Source organism: Mesoplodon mirus (assembly GCF_964341445.2).
Source record: "Mesoplodon mirus genome assembly, chromosome: 9".
Taxonomy (NCBI): Eukaryota; Metazoa; Chordata; class Mammalia; order Artiodactyla; family Ziphiidae; genus Mesoplodon; species Mesoplodon mirus.
In genome coordinates this window covers 37,033,944-37,052,401 of record NC_138985.1, presented here as the reverse complement: position 1 = coordinate 37,052,401, position 18,458 = coordinate 37,033,944, and the positions used below count along the sequence as shown (strand labels likewise).

At 34.6% G+C, this 18,458-nt stretch overlaps 1 protein-coding gene across 2 annotated transcripts in view; it reads left to right on the top strand.

Moving 5' to 3' along the window:
• Positions 1-18,458, top strand: part of SEMA3D (semaphorin 3D) — a 210,103-nt gene that overhangs the window by 145,258 nt on the left and 46,387 nt on the right. For both annotated transcript variants that reach the window (XM_082632043.1, XM_082632042.1), the window contains 2 exons: positions 2,886-3,028; positions 17,210-17,324. In XM_082632043.1, coding sequence (XP_082488169.1) covers positions 2,886-3,028; positions 17,210-17,324 — 258 coding nt within the window. The remainder of the gene's footprint in view (positions 1-2,885; positions 3,029-17,209; positions 17,325-18,458) is intronic.

The window sequence follows — 18,458 nt, the reverse complement described above, 5'->3', positions numbered from 1 at the left end:
TGATAAATTCTACTTGTGTCATCCCCATTTTAAGCTCATATATTAAGATAAAACAAGGCAATCATATTCCTGTAATTTCTGTATAGTTTCAGTTTTATCCCTTTTTTGTCCCACTCTAATTATGAAGAATTTGTATTTATTATCAGTCTTCACTCCTCCTGTCCATACACACATCTGCATTACTGACCTAGCGTTAATGAGTCTTGTCTATGTCCTTTTCCTGTATATGAAATGGTAATCTATTGCAGTGACTCTTAAACTCAGATTCTTGTAAGAATCACCTATAAGGTTTTATTTCTTTATTTTTATTTATATATTTTAAAAATTCACATGCTAGTGCCACTGGAGATTTGCATCCAGGTCAATGGCATTGAATTCAGGCATCTGTAAATTCAAAAAACGTGCTATAGATTATTATTAATGCCTGATCTGTGTCGGTGGGAACCCACAGTTTTCTTTTTCTCTACTCATTGTTGGCAATCTCCTTTCAAGTCATTGGAAACATCAAGACTGGGACTTCTTCTTAGCCATATCTTGGCCATATGTTAATATTTTCTTAATCCAGATTGTAATTGGTTTGAAGCGAAGAGTCCATTCTTATTGACTTTTGTATTCTTTATCCTAGCAGTTTTCTTGTTCTAAGTGCCTTGAATATAGTAGTAACTAGATATATTCTTTGTTTTCATGAATTTGCTAAAATCCTAATGCTACATTTGTAGGAAATTTTATTTCCACAGAGAGTTTTTTTTTTTAAGAAAACATGATATATTTAAGTCAAAAATTAGAAGTGTTAATTTGTGACTACAAAAGAATTTTAACCTTGCTTAGGGATTCAAAACTAAGTGATGTATAAACAATTTATAAGAGGGGCTGGAGGGAAAAACAAAAACAAAAACAAAAAGCCTTGAGTGGAATTGTTAATAGACCTTACTAATTTATGATTAATTAGAAAAAACTTTTTTAAAATCCTGTATGATTTTCTAAAATTTAATTTTTATGTAATTTAGGACCATATCAAAATGAGATTATTGAGGGCATAAAAATCCACTGGAGTTCTAAGTTCCAGAGAAAGAACAGGGAAATAATAAAGAACAAAAAGGAAAAATATCATGCACATATTTCCCCCCCTCTCTTTTCCTCTTAAGGTTTCCCATTTAAGCAGAGAATAGACTGCATGAGAGACCCAGGGTTGACCTAGAGAGGCTGGGATGATAAAGACTGAACTACTCATCACTTGGAATCAAACATTAACTTTTCTCTATTGAAGAGTCTATTGTGAAGTCTTGTTTACTGGGCTACTGACCAACTGTTCTACATTTGCAGGGGAATAGTTGTCAGTACTCCTGGAGTATCTGGCAATCGGGGCCTTGGTCAAAACTCTAGAGAAGGCAATGTTAATTTTTTTTTCACCTCCTACTTATTATATTTATTTATTTTGGGGGAAACTTTTTGTCTTCTCTTGCTTCCTGCTTCTGCTTCCTGAAGAGTGCTCTGTGCTTTCTTTCAGGCGTCTTGTATTTTCTACTTAATTGAAGTCCTTCATTCCTCTATAACCACTCTTTGTCTTCTTTGCTTTAATCAAAATGATTGTTTCTGAACTAGTATCACCCAATTACAAATCTGTTACCTGATTAACTCCCAGTTATATAAAACCAAGACTTAAAAGGTCCAGTACTTTTTTTTTTTTTTTTTTTTTGCGGTACGCGGGCCTCTCACTGTTGTGGCCTCTCCCGTTGCGGAGCACAGGCTCTGGACGCGCAGGCTCAGCGGCCATGGCTCACGGGCCCAGCCGCTCCGCGGTATGTGGGATCTTCCCAGACCGGGGCATGAACCCACGTTCCCTGCTTCGGCAGGCAGACTCTCAAATACTGCGCCACCAGGGAAGCCCGAGGTCCAATACTTTTTAAGCAAGGCATTAGTAACCCAAATTGACTTGTCATTGATGCAATGCAAAGGAGTTAATTGTATTGCCATTATTTTTTCATTTGATTTGTATCATGGACATCTTCCCATGACAGTACATTTAGAACTACTTCATTTTTAATAACTACATATTATTGTAACAATTGTATGAATGTGCTCAGTTTTCCATCATTCTCTTGTTTGTGGTCCTAATAATTATTATTATCATCCCAGACATCCTTTTAATAATGAATAACATTTATTAAACCCTTATTATGTGTCAGGCACTACTAGATAGTAAGCGCATTACATATATCAATTCACTTGATTATCATATCAGTTACCCTACTAGGTAGATGACATTGGTAGACTCATATTAGGTATGAGAAAATTGAGGCATAGAGAAGATAAACAATTTGCCCAAAGTCACTTTTCCAGTAAGCGGCAGAAACAGGATATCAAATTGGAAAGAGTGTCTTCAGAGCCAACACTGGACTTGACCCAAGCATTACTGGTTGTTTCAATTTTTTTTGGCAGTTACACAAAGTGCAACAAATAACATCATAATATATCAAAATTTGGGATATGTTTATAGTTTTTCCTAAGCTCTTCATAATGGACATTTTGGTTTAGAAGCAGTGACTGCAATCATAAAAAAGGAAAATATAAAATCATAAAATCTCCAGGTTTGAAAGAAGGACTTTTCTATGTAATTTAGTTGAATTGAAACAATTGTGAATCTCAGCCAGTCGTGTTCTCACCTGATGTCCAGAGTCCTAAAGAACTTGTTCAGGACCTCTTTGTGCTAATACATGTTCCTGCTTTGTGTCATGTTTACTTGTGTATATGTCTCATTTCCCACATTTCATTCTTGTTTTTATTTCTAATTCTGCTGCTAATTGTTTTACATACAAAAGACACCAGTACTACTGTGGCTGAATTATTTCAGTATTTTAATGTATAGTTTCTTTTCTTCCAAACAGGAGCAAAATTTATTGGAACTTTCCCCATCCCAGACACCTATAATCCAGATGATGATAAAATATATTTCTTCTTTCGTGAATCATCTCAAGAAGGGAGTACTTCTGATAAGACCATCCTTTCTCGAGTTGGAAGAGTTTGTAAGGCAAGATATATTTATTCCACTTAAGGCATATGTGTATGTGTATGAATAATTAATCATGTAATGTTGAAGTTAATTCCATTATTCATAAATGGTAGAATAAATTCATATTATCTTACATGTATAATTTTTGAGATCCAAAAGTAAAAAGAAAAAAGAAGGATGCAAAATTTTCCAATATTACAAATTATTTTTTCCAATCCCTGAGCTATTCCCCAGGTTTGAGTTAGATCTCTTGGGCAGCTTGCTCCTTTTATTGGTGGGCTATCCCTCTGCCAGTTATTACTGTTCCCAGTAAGATCACTGCATTGTCCTGATTCAGGGAAGTTAAAATGTTTTGTACATTAAATAATTTTATTTTGAAATTGAAAGTAACTTAGCATACTCACTAGAGTTCCTTAAACACTAACAGAATCACATCCCATATTTTTATCAAAACACATCACATGTAAAATTATATATCTTTACATGAATCAAATAAGTTGAAAATGCAGTTATATAGTCTTATTATTAAAATACTTTATAGAGCATTAACCTAGATTAGGTTCTGAGAGAAAAATGGGATAGGAAGGAAAAAAAACAATCCAAAAGGCAAAACATTTATCTTGAAGAACAATGAAATTTGCTTTTTAATATTGCCATTTTGTGTAAATTACAGGAAAACAGCAACTCTATGAAACACTCCCATTTTGTGCCATCAAAGTTCTCATTTGAGTCAATACAAGCTTTATAGAATAAAAATGCTACTGGAATCATACTTTTCAGTATATTCTTTTGTTAGTTGGATTTATCTTAACTGAAATCACTTTTCTGAAATGGCCAGACACCTTCAGCATTAACTCAGTTATTAAGAGGAAGAGCTGTTAACTTAATAAATACTCTCAGCGGGAAGCTTTCTTTGGTCTTGTACAAACTTTTCATTTTCTTCCATCTGAGCCTATCACTTTTTTTTTTTTCTCAATCTGTGCCCTCAGGCTTTTGAACACTTCCAGGGACAGAAATATAAACTGTCATTGCACTTAAGAGTGCTAATGATAACATGGCTTTTGAATGAGACCAAACTTGTGAGCGCAGATCATTCTTTACCTAGTGTCCTAGCCAGTAATGCCATCTCCCACTGATCCCTTCACCCCCAGGGGACAGATTCTCTAAAAAGCATCCTCATTCTTTCACAGTCTAAGAATTCACAGTCATTCCTCTTGAAGCCTCTCGCCGAGAGATGAATGGCCATTGCTTGGAGTAGTCGTAGCGTGTGAGTGTACTGAAGCATGCCTTAGAACAACAGTACGCCAGCCGGAAAGCTGTGCTGTGGATGGACATCATTTGTATAAATGAGCCACGCTAAGTATGTCAAAAGAGATTTACAATCAATTAAATGTATTTTAAGAGTCACTTTGTGATGAGCACATGTATAACAAGTGTGGGTTTTGTGAAGCAGTTCAATACTTATTTCTTGATAGGTCAAATCCATTTGATAGAAATTCATTTATAACAAAGTAATGTTTTTACGCTCATACTAAATATACTGAAAGTTAACTTTAGAGGTGGAGAAACATATTAAAGAAAAATTTAGCTGCCCCATTTATAAATTTGTGTCATAAAAATATAATCTAGATTTTAAGTATCAGCCATGGGATATTTTATTTATGAACAAACTCCTATAGAACTGAAAAGATAGAGAGAATTGTAGTGCATAAGTCTTCCCACCACAAAAAAAACTCTGAGGCCACACAGCAAGATTTTGTCATGCTATTGTGTTTGGATAAAAAGCTAACAAACTGTGATATCAAATATGGACTTGTGATGGATGAATTTCCTTAAAAAAACGAGAGAGATAATAGAGGTTCTTCTTAAATTGATGTATCTCTTTACTCAATCCCTGTCTTCAATTAGCACCCTCTTCAGCATTTCCCACTACACATATGATCCACTGGTCAATGTTTACAATATTTGGTTCTAAATGCATCTTTGTAATTTCTTAATTGCATCCCACCCTGCCCAAGTTACTAACTTTATTTATTAATTTAAGATTAAAGTGCGGTAAAAAGTGAGCACTCATAAGTGGAGATTTCACTGTCGAGATTAAAAATGACTTGAAGTCTTTAAAAAAAAAGTCCTGCAAAACAATAACAAGTTTAAATTAAAAAATAGCTTTTCAGCATCATTGCTGCTGTTATACATTATTTTCACATAAAAAAATGTCCTTGTGACATTTGGGGGAACATATTTATTCCTCTCTGTTTCAATTTTTTTATCCCATGAGGTTATTATAATATTGTTTTTCTGTTTTCAACAGGTAGTAACGTAATGTACATCTATGCTGTGAAACAAAATTAAGTTCAGTAGATATAAACAAAGCTAAGAAGGAAGAGAGCATGCTAGAGAGAGTTAAGAGTAACTGTACTGAATTTACATAGCTTTTCAGTAACATGAGAGTCCTTTGTACTATTTGTTCCACCAGGATATTTCCACACTACCTATTTATTTGGAAATATTAAGGTTTTGTTGTTCTTGTTATTATTGTTTGTTTTCATTTTTACCTGATAACCTTCAGGCCAATGAAAAACTGTTGACAGTTTAAGAGCTCCCTATGTCTTCAGCTACTAAACTAAAGTAAAAGTTGTTTTATTGACCTGTCAAAGACATTACTGTTAGAGTGAGTAATATATAGTGATTGGTGGGGAGGAGCTTTTGGAAATAAGCAAAATTTACACAAAATGAACAAAGATTTTTTACAGGATAAGGGTGAATCTCTTCAATTTTGTAACCCATTCCTTCATTATTTTATCATTTCATTATTTCAACAACAAGAAAATATAAGTTCTGTGCAAAGTGCAGTACACTAGACACTGGGAGGTAAGTAAACCACTGTCCCTTTTCTTTAAAACCTTAGAGTACAGTGAGGGTAATAGAGACGTAAACAGATAATCACAATATAATGTGATCGAGGTCAGACTGAGAACTCTGTGCATTCAGTGAAGGTCCAAAATTGAGTCCTACAGGGGTAGGAGGACTACACCAAGGACAGGAAAGGAGGATAGGCATTTCAGGCAGCATTGTGACAGTGTGTATTTTGTTTAAAGAACAGGGAAATCTTGTTGTCAGTGGAACCTGAGGGGTAGGGGGGAGCAATGTTATCCCATAAATTCTGGTAAATTGGAAGATAAGCAGTATTATTTTCATGTTAAGGAGTTTCAACTCTGTTGTGTAGACAATGAGAAGTTATAAATGTTTTTAGGAAGAGAAGTGACTTGATAGGTGTTTAGCAATTAATTATTTCAAGAATACATCTGGATTGAGAAATATGTGTGACTGGGAGACCTGTTAGGTTGTTCCCTAAAGAAAGTAGGAATGAAGAGATACATATAAGTTCAAGAGATATTTCTAAGATAGAATGTATGTGTCAATTTCTAAAAGGTCCTTAATTTATTACCACTCTTTTATTAATTGCTCGGTGTAGACAAGTGCTGTCTAAGATAGAATTTTCTGCAATGATGGGAATGTTCTGTGTCTGTTCTCTACAGCATAGTAGCCATGTTGACATGTTAGTGTTGACATATGACTAGTATGACTAAGGAACTGAATTTTTGATGTTATTTAACTTTAATTAATTGTAATTTAAGTAGCCTCGTGTGGCTAGTGGCTACATTATAAATATAGACTATCAAAACATTCATTTACTTAACACATCTATGGGTAACTAACCCTGTACATGGCATTGCTAAGCAGTAGTCTTGTAGAAGTTTTTTTTTTTAAAGACATCATACTTGTACTTACTGAGTTTATAACCTAGTGCATTATATATGCATTAAACAAGAAAGCACACAGATTAACATATAACTGGAAGGTGTGATAATTGCTATAATGGAAAAATCACAGGGTCAATTAGGAAGAATAGGTGGGCTTTAGATTGTATATGGAAGGTCTCTCTGAGAAAGTGACTTTTGAATCAGATGATAAAAATGATGAGGAAATTGCAGGGCAAAGGTGACAGGGATAGGGAAGAATATTCCAGGCAGAAGGAAAAGCACATGTGAAATCTCAGAGGTGGGAAAAAGCACTTAAGGAATAAAAAGAGGTTTACTGTGACTGGAGCAAAACAAACAAATGGAAAATTAGCAGGATAGTGATTGTTTCCTTTTAAAACATGCACGAAAGTTCAACGGAAGTCTTCAGAAGTCTTATCTCTCCTGTTCATAATTAGGACTGATTAATAACTGCAGGTATTGATTCCACGATGTACATAAAAGGCTGCAACAACTTCCTGTCCTATTAGCTCCTCCATGCATTTTAATTCTCCCTCACTCCCATTCCAAAGACCTTGATACTATCCCTGTAGACAAAAGACTCCTATACTGTTAGTAACTGTGCTTTCCAGAAGATAAGGCAGAAATTAGGAAAATGCACAAAGAGATACATTCTGATATTTAAGAAACACCAGAAAAAGTTTATGGGCATAGATTTTATATTTGAACATATTGAACTTGATGTAGTTCTGGATTATGCTGTCATAATAACCAGTTAAAAATATAAACCTGAGACTCAATAGGGTCTAGACTCAGGAATGTAGAAATCACCAGTGTATTGGTAGTTCTTGAAGTCATGGAAATGTCTGAAATTGCCCAGGAAGTTGTGTAGTACAAGATTAAACAGCAAGGACAGAATCCTGAGGGACAATGACGTTTAAGAAAAAGCAGAGGAAAATGTCCACAAAGGCAATTGAGAAGAAATAGTTTGATAGCAGGTAGAGACCTGGATGAGAGTACTGTCACAAGTCAGGGATAAAAACGGTTTCAAGAAGAAGGCAGTTATCAGTAATGTCACACACCAAAAGGAAGTCAGGTAAGATTATGACTAAAAGTCACATATTAGTTTTGGCAGTAAGCATATAATCAACAACTTTTGCCCAAATGATATGAATGTTAACTTGAAGTCAAATCTAGACTTACATCTCTGCTTTACTTTTTTTTTTTTTTAATATCTTTATTGGAGTATAATTGCTTTACAATGGTGTGTTAGTTTCTGCTTTATAACAAAGTGAATCAGCTATACATATACATACATTCCCATATCTCCTCCCTCTTGTGTCTCCCTCCCACCCTCCCTATCCCACCTCCCCTATCCCACCCCTCTAGATGGTCACAAAGCACCGAGCTGATCTCCCTGTGCTATGCGGCTGCTTCCCACTAGCTATCTATTTTATGTTTGGTAGTGTATACATGTCCATGCCACTCTCTCACTTTGTCCCAGCTTACCCTTCCCTGTGTCCTCAAGTCCATTCTCTAGTAGGTCTGCATCTTTATTCCCGTCCTGCCCCTAGGCTCTTCATAACCATTTTTTTTTTTTAGATTCCATATATATGTGTTAGCATACGGTATTTGTTTCTCTCTTTCTGACTTACTTCATTCTGTATGACAGACTCTAGGTCCATCCACCTCACTACAAATAACTCAATTTTGTTTCTTTTTATGGCTGAGTAATATTCCATTGTATATATATATGCCACATGTTCATAATTCATTCATCTGTCGATGGACACTTAGTTTGCTTCCATGTCCTGGCTATTGTAAATAAAGCTGCAGTGAACATTGTGGTACATGACTAGGATTAATCTCCAAAACTTATAAGCAGCTCATGCAGCTCAATATCAAAAAAACAAACAACCCAATCCAAAAATGGGCAGAAGACCTAAATAGACATTTCTCCAAAGAAGATATACAGATTGCCAACAAACACATGAAACTAATGTGATGTTTCAACATCACTAATCATTAGTGAAATGCAAATCAAAAGTACAGTAAGGTATCACCTCACACCAGTCAGAAAGGCCATCATCAAAAAGTCTACAAACAATAAATGCTGGAGAGGGTGTGGAGAAGGGGGAACCCTCTTGCACTGTTGGTGGGAAGGTAAATTGATAGAGCCACTATGGAGAACAGTATGGAGGGTCCTTAAAAAACTAAAAATACAACTACCATATGACCCAGCAATCCCACTACTGGGCATATACCCTGAGAAAACCATAATTCAAAAAGAGACATGTATCTGCTTTACTTTTTTCTAGCTCAGTTTCTCAACCTAGAAAATGAGGACACCCATCTCTTCTATGACTATTTTACCAGGTAAATGAAAGGCTTAAATGAGATCATATGAATTTGGATATTGACAGATACAGAGGAAAGTACTGGAAAACAAGGGCTACTTAGATAGATTTCTGTTTTCAAGCAGTTAACCGTCTAAGAGATTGACATGTGAATAATGTGAGTATGTGATCATACCACCCTAAGTTACATGTCAGAAATCATGTACACACATATACACGTCATACGTACACACTTTTGGAGTCAACTCAATTAACTGCTTAGGAGTAAAAGAGAGGTAGTATGTGTATATTTGGGGAGCTGGGGGGTGGTGAGAGGCAGGTTAGTTACCAAAGTTTACTGAGAAGAGATGGTATTTCATTCGTTTTAAAGGTTAAAATGATTATTATTACTTTGCCCTCATCTTTAGCGATATTTGTACTTTGAGGATAGAACTTATTTCTGGATAGAGTCAGAAGAATTTGGAGACATCTCTGGTGAAAATTATGTTAACAATTTGAATAATGCAAATTTTGGACAAGAGACAGGAACAGAGAGATTCACTAAATAGTAAAGAAACTGACCTAGAAGATAATTGACAGCCTCAGGATAATAAGTGCCTTCATCCAAAGAATCTCTTTCAAACTCAGTGTGTTTATCATTACAAATGGGAGAACACATTTACTAATGAATTATTTTTCAGTAGTGTCACTACTTTCCCATCAAACAACTTCTTCAATTTTCTCATTTTTAAAATAAGGTGCTTAGCCTAGAATGCTTTCTAAAGTCTTTGCCAGGCTCTATAATTCTTTGAACAGTCAATATTTTCAAGCACTAAATGGTGCACTTTACACCCTGGACTGCTCTCATAGATGGTAAATTACACAAGTCTTCGTGGAGAGGTAATAAATGCTGACTGAAAGGGTAGGTGAAACAGCATGAAATAAGCCCTCTGAAAAGATTTGTGTCTATTTATTTTGCAAGTTAGTCCTTTCTGATACTATTATTTATGATTGTGTGATGTTTATTACTGTGTGTGTGTGTCTGTGTGTGTGTGTCTGTGTGTATTTCCTTTCAAAACCCACCCCGTAAGTTAATGTGTATAAATACCAGTCACTTCAGTGGAGCTTGCTTGCAACTTTCTGCCTCAAGTTTGTTTTGCATTATTTTTGGATTCTATTCATTTTTGGAAGCATTGTCCATTAGGTTACTTATGCTAGCCCACTCCAGATTACAGCTGCAGGTTATGCCAGTTCTCTTTTTGTTCTGCAGTATTTCCTTTTGTCTATGCCAGGAATTCAGTTTGGTTGGACCTTTCACATAACTTGCCTGGGGATCTAATTAATAGCCCTTTGCTTTGATTCTACTTGCACTGTCTATTTTGATATATGATCCTATTTGGACAATTACTGCCTTTGAAGATTTGTGTTTTTAGGCTGATGACACTTTCCGTATTTATTGATTTCGCCCGAGTTGTGTTTTTTTTTGCTTGCTTTCAGCTTGTTGCTTACAACCTAAATGAGAGATTTAGAGCCCACAAGTTACAGATGTGCTTTTGCTTCACTTCCATCTGTTTTCCTGTCAGAAATTCCTAGGCAAGGATTAATACTGTTGGCCGTAGATTTTAAAACTTTTTTTTAATTTAATGAACTCTGATCCTACCTGAAAAAGACCACTGAATATGTCTAGATTTGCCTAAATTTAATCTGTTAAATCTTAGACACTGAATTCTTTAGCACAGTGTATTACCCAAGTCCTGCATTTCTAATAATCTTTACAATTTTTGAAGTAGTTAGAAAAACATGTTCTCCATTTCGATTCTCCAGTGGCAAATCAAAAACAGTCATGTCTAAACACTAGAGTTCTTTTTAAGAAAAAAAAAAATTTGCCTTGAAAGTCTATTCAGAAATTGTCCCTTAAAAACCACTGTGTGCAATACCTGCCATACAAGCTTTTTGTTTGTTTTTTCTTCTCCCCTTTGAGATGTTTGAGTTTGCCTAGTTTTGTTTCTTCTACTGCTAAGGTATTTCAAGATTATTAATAGATAAGTAGAAGACTCGTTATTATTTTCCTTTTATGTTTTTATTTTTAGTGATCATCTTTTTTTTGCATCTCAAAGAATTAAATGAAATATAGTTATGACGTATTGCTGAAGAAGATTCATAGGCTGAAAAAGAAAGTACAACATAGTTCTCTCGTTTGATTCAGTGGGTTTAACTTCACTGTCTTTCATGAGTTCATTTAATGTATTAAAATATCCTCACTTAAGCTCTTCCTCTCAGTATAACAGCATATTTTAATATATATATATATATAGATATATATAGATATGACTTTTATTTTAATATATATACATGTCCTTCTAATGAGCCTCCTGGGAATCTTATTCTGGGTTTGACTTTTTGTTTCTACCACATGATGATAATAGTTTCAAGCTTCTAAATAGGCCATCCTGCATTTGGATTATCCTTATCATTATTATTGACTTATACAGCCCATATAGACCATCTGTATTAAGTTTACAGAGTTTCTAAATTCTGTCCCTAGAAATAACTCAGTGAAAATTGAGGCAGAGAGAAGAAGTACATTGAACAATTGCTCTGAAATGTCAGTTGCTGTGATCTTACTTCAGAATTTCCTGGTGCAAATGGGTCTTTAGGTGATTTGAAGATATATTTGAACACAAGATTATTTAAAACCTGCAAGGTACAGCAGTTATTTTAAATAACAAATCAGATAAAGAGTATGAATGATGTATTGAAATACAACAGGCATTAAATCAAAGACAGAAAAGTATTTAATTGCCCTAATCTTTTTTTAATTTGTAAAAAAGATCAGTAGAAAGCCTGTGTGTTTGTCTCATGTGATAGCTTCAGTTATGGAAAAACAAATGTTTTGTATTGTGATATTTGGATCACACTTCACAAGAAAGTGGGTAGTGTTAGTTCAAGATAAAATCTTTGAGATTAAATGTTATTGATGGTTAGAATGTGGGAGAGGGGTGCACAAACATGCATAGATTATGGTTTCTAAAGTGCTTCAGGGAATTCCCTTCTCTTGTCTGCACAAAGATGCAGAAGAGCTCCATTAGGCAAAATAACTAAATTTTAAGCAAAAGAGAATTTGTAACCTCTGACTTCACCATCAAACTTTTTTTCTTTTTTTAAGTGCTTAAGGTGTACTTATTTATTTGAAAAGCCTGGTGTCCTTCGACTTAAACTAATTAATATGGCTACAAATTTCTGAACGCACATCTCTATTTTAATAGAATATACCGAGTTCACAAATGTCTTAGAGGTTTCATTGATTTATAAAATGTTCATGATTTAAGAGCATAGGAGCTAAATGTCAATTATTACACTTCCAAGAGCTTCTGTTTTTCAATATAAAGGTGAAAATGACAATATTTATAAAGTGCTGAGAGATCCTTGGAGAGGATGGTATATAGAGATAAAATCACATTTAACAGATGAACCCAGCATAGTGACCCAAAGGTCAAAAGATACACTCAATAAAAGTTCACGTGTCACAGCTTGTAGCTACTCTACATGTCTGTGTAAGATTTATAAGGACTTGAGTTTGCTATGTAGAAGGAAAATGGAATCACCATTAACCTGCCTCCTGACTGATCGCCCCATTAGGAGATAGCAGGATTAGAAGATCACAGTATTTCATAATATGTTGCCATCACCCAATCCAATGATTCACAGTTAACTCTATTTTAAAGCTGCACAAAGATTTTAACTTGTGTTTTGTTTTTCATTTTAAAAATTTTCTGTTTTCATTAATCACTTAAAAATTAAGAAATATTGCAAACATATAAAAAGCTATAAAGAATGGGAAAACAGGCACCCTCTGCACTCACCACCCAGATTGCACACATGTGGTCGGGCTTGTTTACATTTAATTTCTTTGCTACTTTCATCTGCATCTTTGTGTAGAGGATGGCAAGGCTTTTGGCAATCTGACCACAAAGAAGCTGTGATAGAGTGGAGACACACAGAAGTGACCAGTGACTAAAAGCTGCTGATTTTGACATCTCAATAATAAATCTATAGTGTTAGTGAGATAGTTGTGTTCTTTAGAATTTCACAAAAATAAGCAAGGAGGTGAGAGTTTAGTACAAAAGTGGTTACTTCCCTTTCAGCCCTCTTCTGGGCTTAAAGTTCTCAGGGGGGATTTTGTGGATTTGCAAACAAATCCAGGGACTGAGAGCTGGTCCACAAAGTCAGTCAACTGACACTTCCCTGCAGGAGAAATACAACTCCTTGTGAATTGAACTTTGCCATCCCAGGTCATGCTTCTGGATGTCTGTAAGAGTTACTATCCAGTCATTAAATGCTTATAATCCGTTCCTGAGAGCTATTATCCCAGAAACTATACTTGTTTTCCCATTGACAGCAGGTGGCTTTCATCTTTGACCTGGATTTTTGTGCTTGTTTTTATCTTTTTATTTCTTGAGAGGCCACGCACAGCAGCTAGATGGGTCGGTGAGAACATTTAAAGATTCTTTTGTTCAAAGGATTGCAACTTCCATTTGTCAGGTTGAAAAAAATATGCAGGTACAGTATAAACCTCTTTTCAGCAAATTTGGAGCTAATAGAATAGAGTTTTTTCATGGTTTGTCTTAAATATGGTGATAATTGCAAATAGAAAGAGGGACGGTGTTTGAAAATGAGCCATTTCTTGTCACTTTTCTCTAATAATGTGTTGAAAAGAGAATGTGATTGCTCGTTTTTATGATGAAGTAGTAATATGTACAGTCGTTAAAGGGATGTTATGGAGCAAATATTTGATATTATCTGTTTATTCACTTAGCAAAATAATTTGAATAACTGCTCTGTGCTAGGGGTAAAGCAGTAAAACAAACATGGTCCCTGGTATTATATTCATGATAGTTGATATATTTCTTTATGAATATTGAATCAACACTATTTTTTAGTATTTATTACTGACTCAAAATATACAAATATAAGCAATGAAAATTTTATAAATATTATAAATACGTAAGAAGATGCCTTAAAATAGACTTTAGAGTTCTGCTTAGTACAACTAGGGCTCTGCTAAAATAAAAACATATAGAGGCTAGGTACGATAATTTAAAAAGATATAAATGAAGGGTCAAGAGAAAGATGAGGAGATAACTTATCTTGTATTTTTAAATTTATTTAAAAATCTCTTTCTTTCTGAATAATACCAGATAACACATTTTGTCACTGGGATCTTTCTGTACATTAACATAGAATTCATGATTACATTAGGAGGAAGCATCAGTATTAACATCTGGATTTATATTTATTAACTGATCTGAGGATATTAGCAGTAGAAATAAAAGTCACGTCTAGAAAAGTGCCTTTTGCATTTTCAGACATAGGAAATCATTTAATAGCTAGCTGAAATATTATTTTTATTATTGAGCAATGATAAATAATAGAGGCACCATATACAAAAGATAAATTTAAGAGCAGTTACAGACATGTTTGTTTCTAAAGGGTTATTATATAAAATATATATTCATTTTCTTCACTTCTTTGCTATTACTAAATCTTTTAGTAATTCTTCATTGTGTACTAAATTACATGCAGACACTTTGGCCTGGTATCAAACCCTTCCTTGATCTTACCCCAGTTTACTTTTCTGAATTGTTTCACCAGTTGTTCTTTCCCCCGTCTTTCCAGCGTCTAGAATATTTCCTGAACCAATTTCTGCATGTGTGAATCCACCTGTAATTTTAGACAGTATTAAACCTTGTAGGTCTGTCCTCATTTTCCCAACAAAGAAATTTCAGAGAAGACTCAGTTTATTGGGCATTTATCTATACTTTTATCTATATTTTTCTAAAGACTTTTGTCAATTTTATTTTGCATTTTTAGCTATTCATTAATTATTAAATATGATCTTAATAAATACCTGACAAGCAGGATGTTAGTGGCATATCTGAAGTAGATTCTGCATAAAAGGGATAAGAGAATGCATTTTCTGCTAAGAATTGAAAACTATTAGAAAACCAACTAGATGTTACTTTGCTTTCTATTATCACTATGTATTAGCAATTCTAAACAGTATCTGTGACAGAGTACTACTGCCAGAAAAGTCTTTTGTTTATCCAAGTTCTAAACAATTGCTGTGGTTACCATTGTGTTTCTATTATGTATATTTATGTGTACCTGTATATATATAGTCAGTCTTCAACACACATGAACTCAGCTACACAGGTTTCAAGGGTAAGTTCACATTGAGTTGGAGTTATTTAAAACTTGCAACACTGAGACATAGTGCAAATTATGAGGTGTGATTATTTTGTTCGTTAAATGCAAATGTGAGTTCGTGCTAATTATTGAATTTGAATGTATTTAAAATTTTAAAGTATTCTTTTTTTTAAATTGTTTGTTATAAACCTAAAGAACAACTCAAGCAAGTAATAATTATTACTCATTTATACAGAGCTGTTACTTAAAATACTTCTGTTGTTTAGCAGAGAGGGATGTTAAACACCATTCACTCTGGGTGTCACGGTACACCCTTGGTGTGAGGTGTTAAGGCTATAAAGACAGCTATGGTCTCCATTCTCAATGACCTTGCATGCCCTCCCTTCTCTCTCCTCCTCCCCATTTCTTTCTTCAAGAAGAGCCACTATTTATACGACTTTGAATTCTCCTGTCTTGAGTGGTCATGTAGATGCTTTTCTTTAATTTTCATAGATAAAAGAATCACAGGGAAGCTAGTCCCTAGATATTCAGACCTGAAATTTGACAGCAAACTGTTTATTAACTTTATGGAACACAGACTGCATGAAAGACAAAACTTTTTATAGAATTTAGATTTAAATGGAAATATATTAATGGAAATAGTGGCTTCGTAAGTAATTTTTGAAAATCAAAATTAAGTACTTAATGTATTTATACCATGAAACATCCTTATTTAAACCATGAAACATCCTTATTTATTTATCATAAGTATAGCAGATCTAGTTGAGTCAAACAGAAAATCGTATTAATTTAGTGTTCACAGGGACATATTAAATTAAAAATAAGAAAAATATCTCTTTATGGTGAATTATTGAACAGCATAACCCTGTTTATTCTACCTAATTGGTATAAATGCTTATGTTTTGCTAAATGTCTAAAGAATACCTTTTTTTTTCATTTTTTTATTAAGGTATAATGGGCATACAACATTAGTTACAGGTGTACACCATAATGATTTTATATTTGTATATATTGCAAAAGGGTCACCACAATGTCTAGTTAATGTCCATTACCATACATGGCTGCAAATTTATTTTTTTACTCTCTTAGCAACTTTCAAATATGCGATACAATATTATTTACTATAGTCACCATGCTGTATGTTACATCTCCATGACTTATTTATTTTATGTATTTATTTTTTTAAATTAATTAATTAATTAATTTTTATTCATTTATTTTTTTGCGGTACGTGGGCCTCTCACTGCTGTGGCCTCTCCCGTTGCGGAGCACAGGCTCTGGACGCTCAGGCTCAGCGGCCATGGCTCACGGGCCCAGCCTCTCCGCGGCATGTGGGATCTTCCTGGACCGGGGCACGAACCCGTGTCCCCTGCATCGGCAGGCGGACTCTCAACCACTGCGCCACCAGGGAAGCCCGTAACATTTTTTTTTAACACAAGTTGCCTGGCCTTTGCTAAGCACTTGACAAAAATTTTCCATTTACTAATCAAAATACCCATATTTCAAGGCATTAATCATATTTTGTCAATAAGAAAACAGAGACTTGAAGAATTAAACAATCTTTTGTAAGTCATAGAGCAAAACTTGGCAGAAATGGGAGTCGATTCCAAGCCTGCCTTATTTACTGTTGGCTTGCACGCATCTGCTCATTCAGCAGAGCTATGGTGTTATACATTGCACACTTAACTGTGAGAAAAGCGTTTAATCTTGAAGGACAAAACTGCCTTTTCCCTCCTTCAAAAATTCAAGGACTTAAATATTCAAGCTCTCTGTCTTTGTAAAAGCAATGACATTAATAAGACCCTGCCTATGATAACCAGCAGTTTTAGTTGGTGATGGAATCATTGGTAAATCTGTATCTTTATTTTGTTTTCTTTCTCCCCCCCCCCCCCCAGAATGATGTAGGAGGACAACGCAGCCTGATAAACAAATGGACCACTTTTCTCAAGGCCAGACTGATTTGCTCAATTCCTGGAAGTGACGGGGCAGATACTCATTTTGATGAGCTTCGTAAGTCACGTTTCTTTTTTCTTAAAAAAGTCTTACTAATTAAGTAATTCAGCATTTAATTTATTTTAGCCCCAAATGCCTGATTATAAAGCCCAGGACAGTTTGCAGAAGTGGTGCTTACTAAGTTCCCACACGCAAAGAACTTGGAGGTGCTCTAGGTCTGGGTGTTAATCGTAATGAAGAAGTTCCGCTTTTGTGAGTGTCCTCAAAGTTACGAGGGAAACAAAACTGCAGCAAGAGACAGAAAGATACTAGCTCTGGGACTACAAATCCCATCCATTCTTCATGTGGTCTTTTATTTGGAAGGAGCCATTGGCTATAGGTAGCAAGAACTTGGGTTCCTTTTTCTGTAGATGCCCTCTGCTGGAGAGCCCTGGAGATCTGGTGAACTCTGTCGCTCTGACTCGTTAATAAAAAGAATACTCTGAGAAGCGTTAGATTCTCCTCTTTTGTTTCCCCTTTTTACTCCTCTCAAAGCTAATTCTAGAAGGAATTTTTCAGTTGTAGATAAAGTTAGTATCATTAGCTTTTACTTTTTGAACTTTTTTTTGGTTTTGCCATGCCGTGTAAAAATGATGATATCATTGAATGATTTGTGTCAGTATTGTATTTGCAGTATTAAATTATATATTCAGTATTCATGGATGATTTCTCATGATGTATATAAATATGCTCACCTCTTAAATGATGTTTTAAAGAATATTATTTACATATACTTTAGTATCAGTGTTGCACAAGTAATTAAATACACAATACCACACAAGGAATGAACTAGTCTAGCTATTTTCATATTATTACCAAATAGGTAATTGAATTACTAACAAGTTGACACAATTACAGGACAACACTTTTTTAACACTGGAGGGTAAAAATAACCTGTTTTTAGTTTCTGTTCTATATGAAATCACATACTCCTAATTGGAAACAGTCATGGAGATCATCAAGTGAACCATCCCATTTATAGGTGATTGAAGTAAACACCTTCGAGGGTGAATGTTCAATTCAGTGTCACACAGCTAGTGAGAACTTGTCTTTTCCCCTTAATTTCTTATGTCATAGTGTAATGACTTTCACTGTTATCTTAATTTTATATACTGTTTAGAATCTCAGGAATATTTCATTATTAAAGAAAAA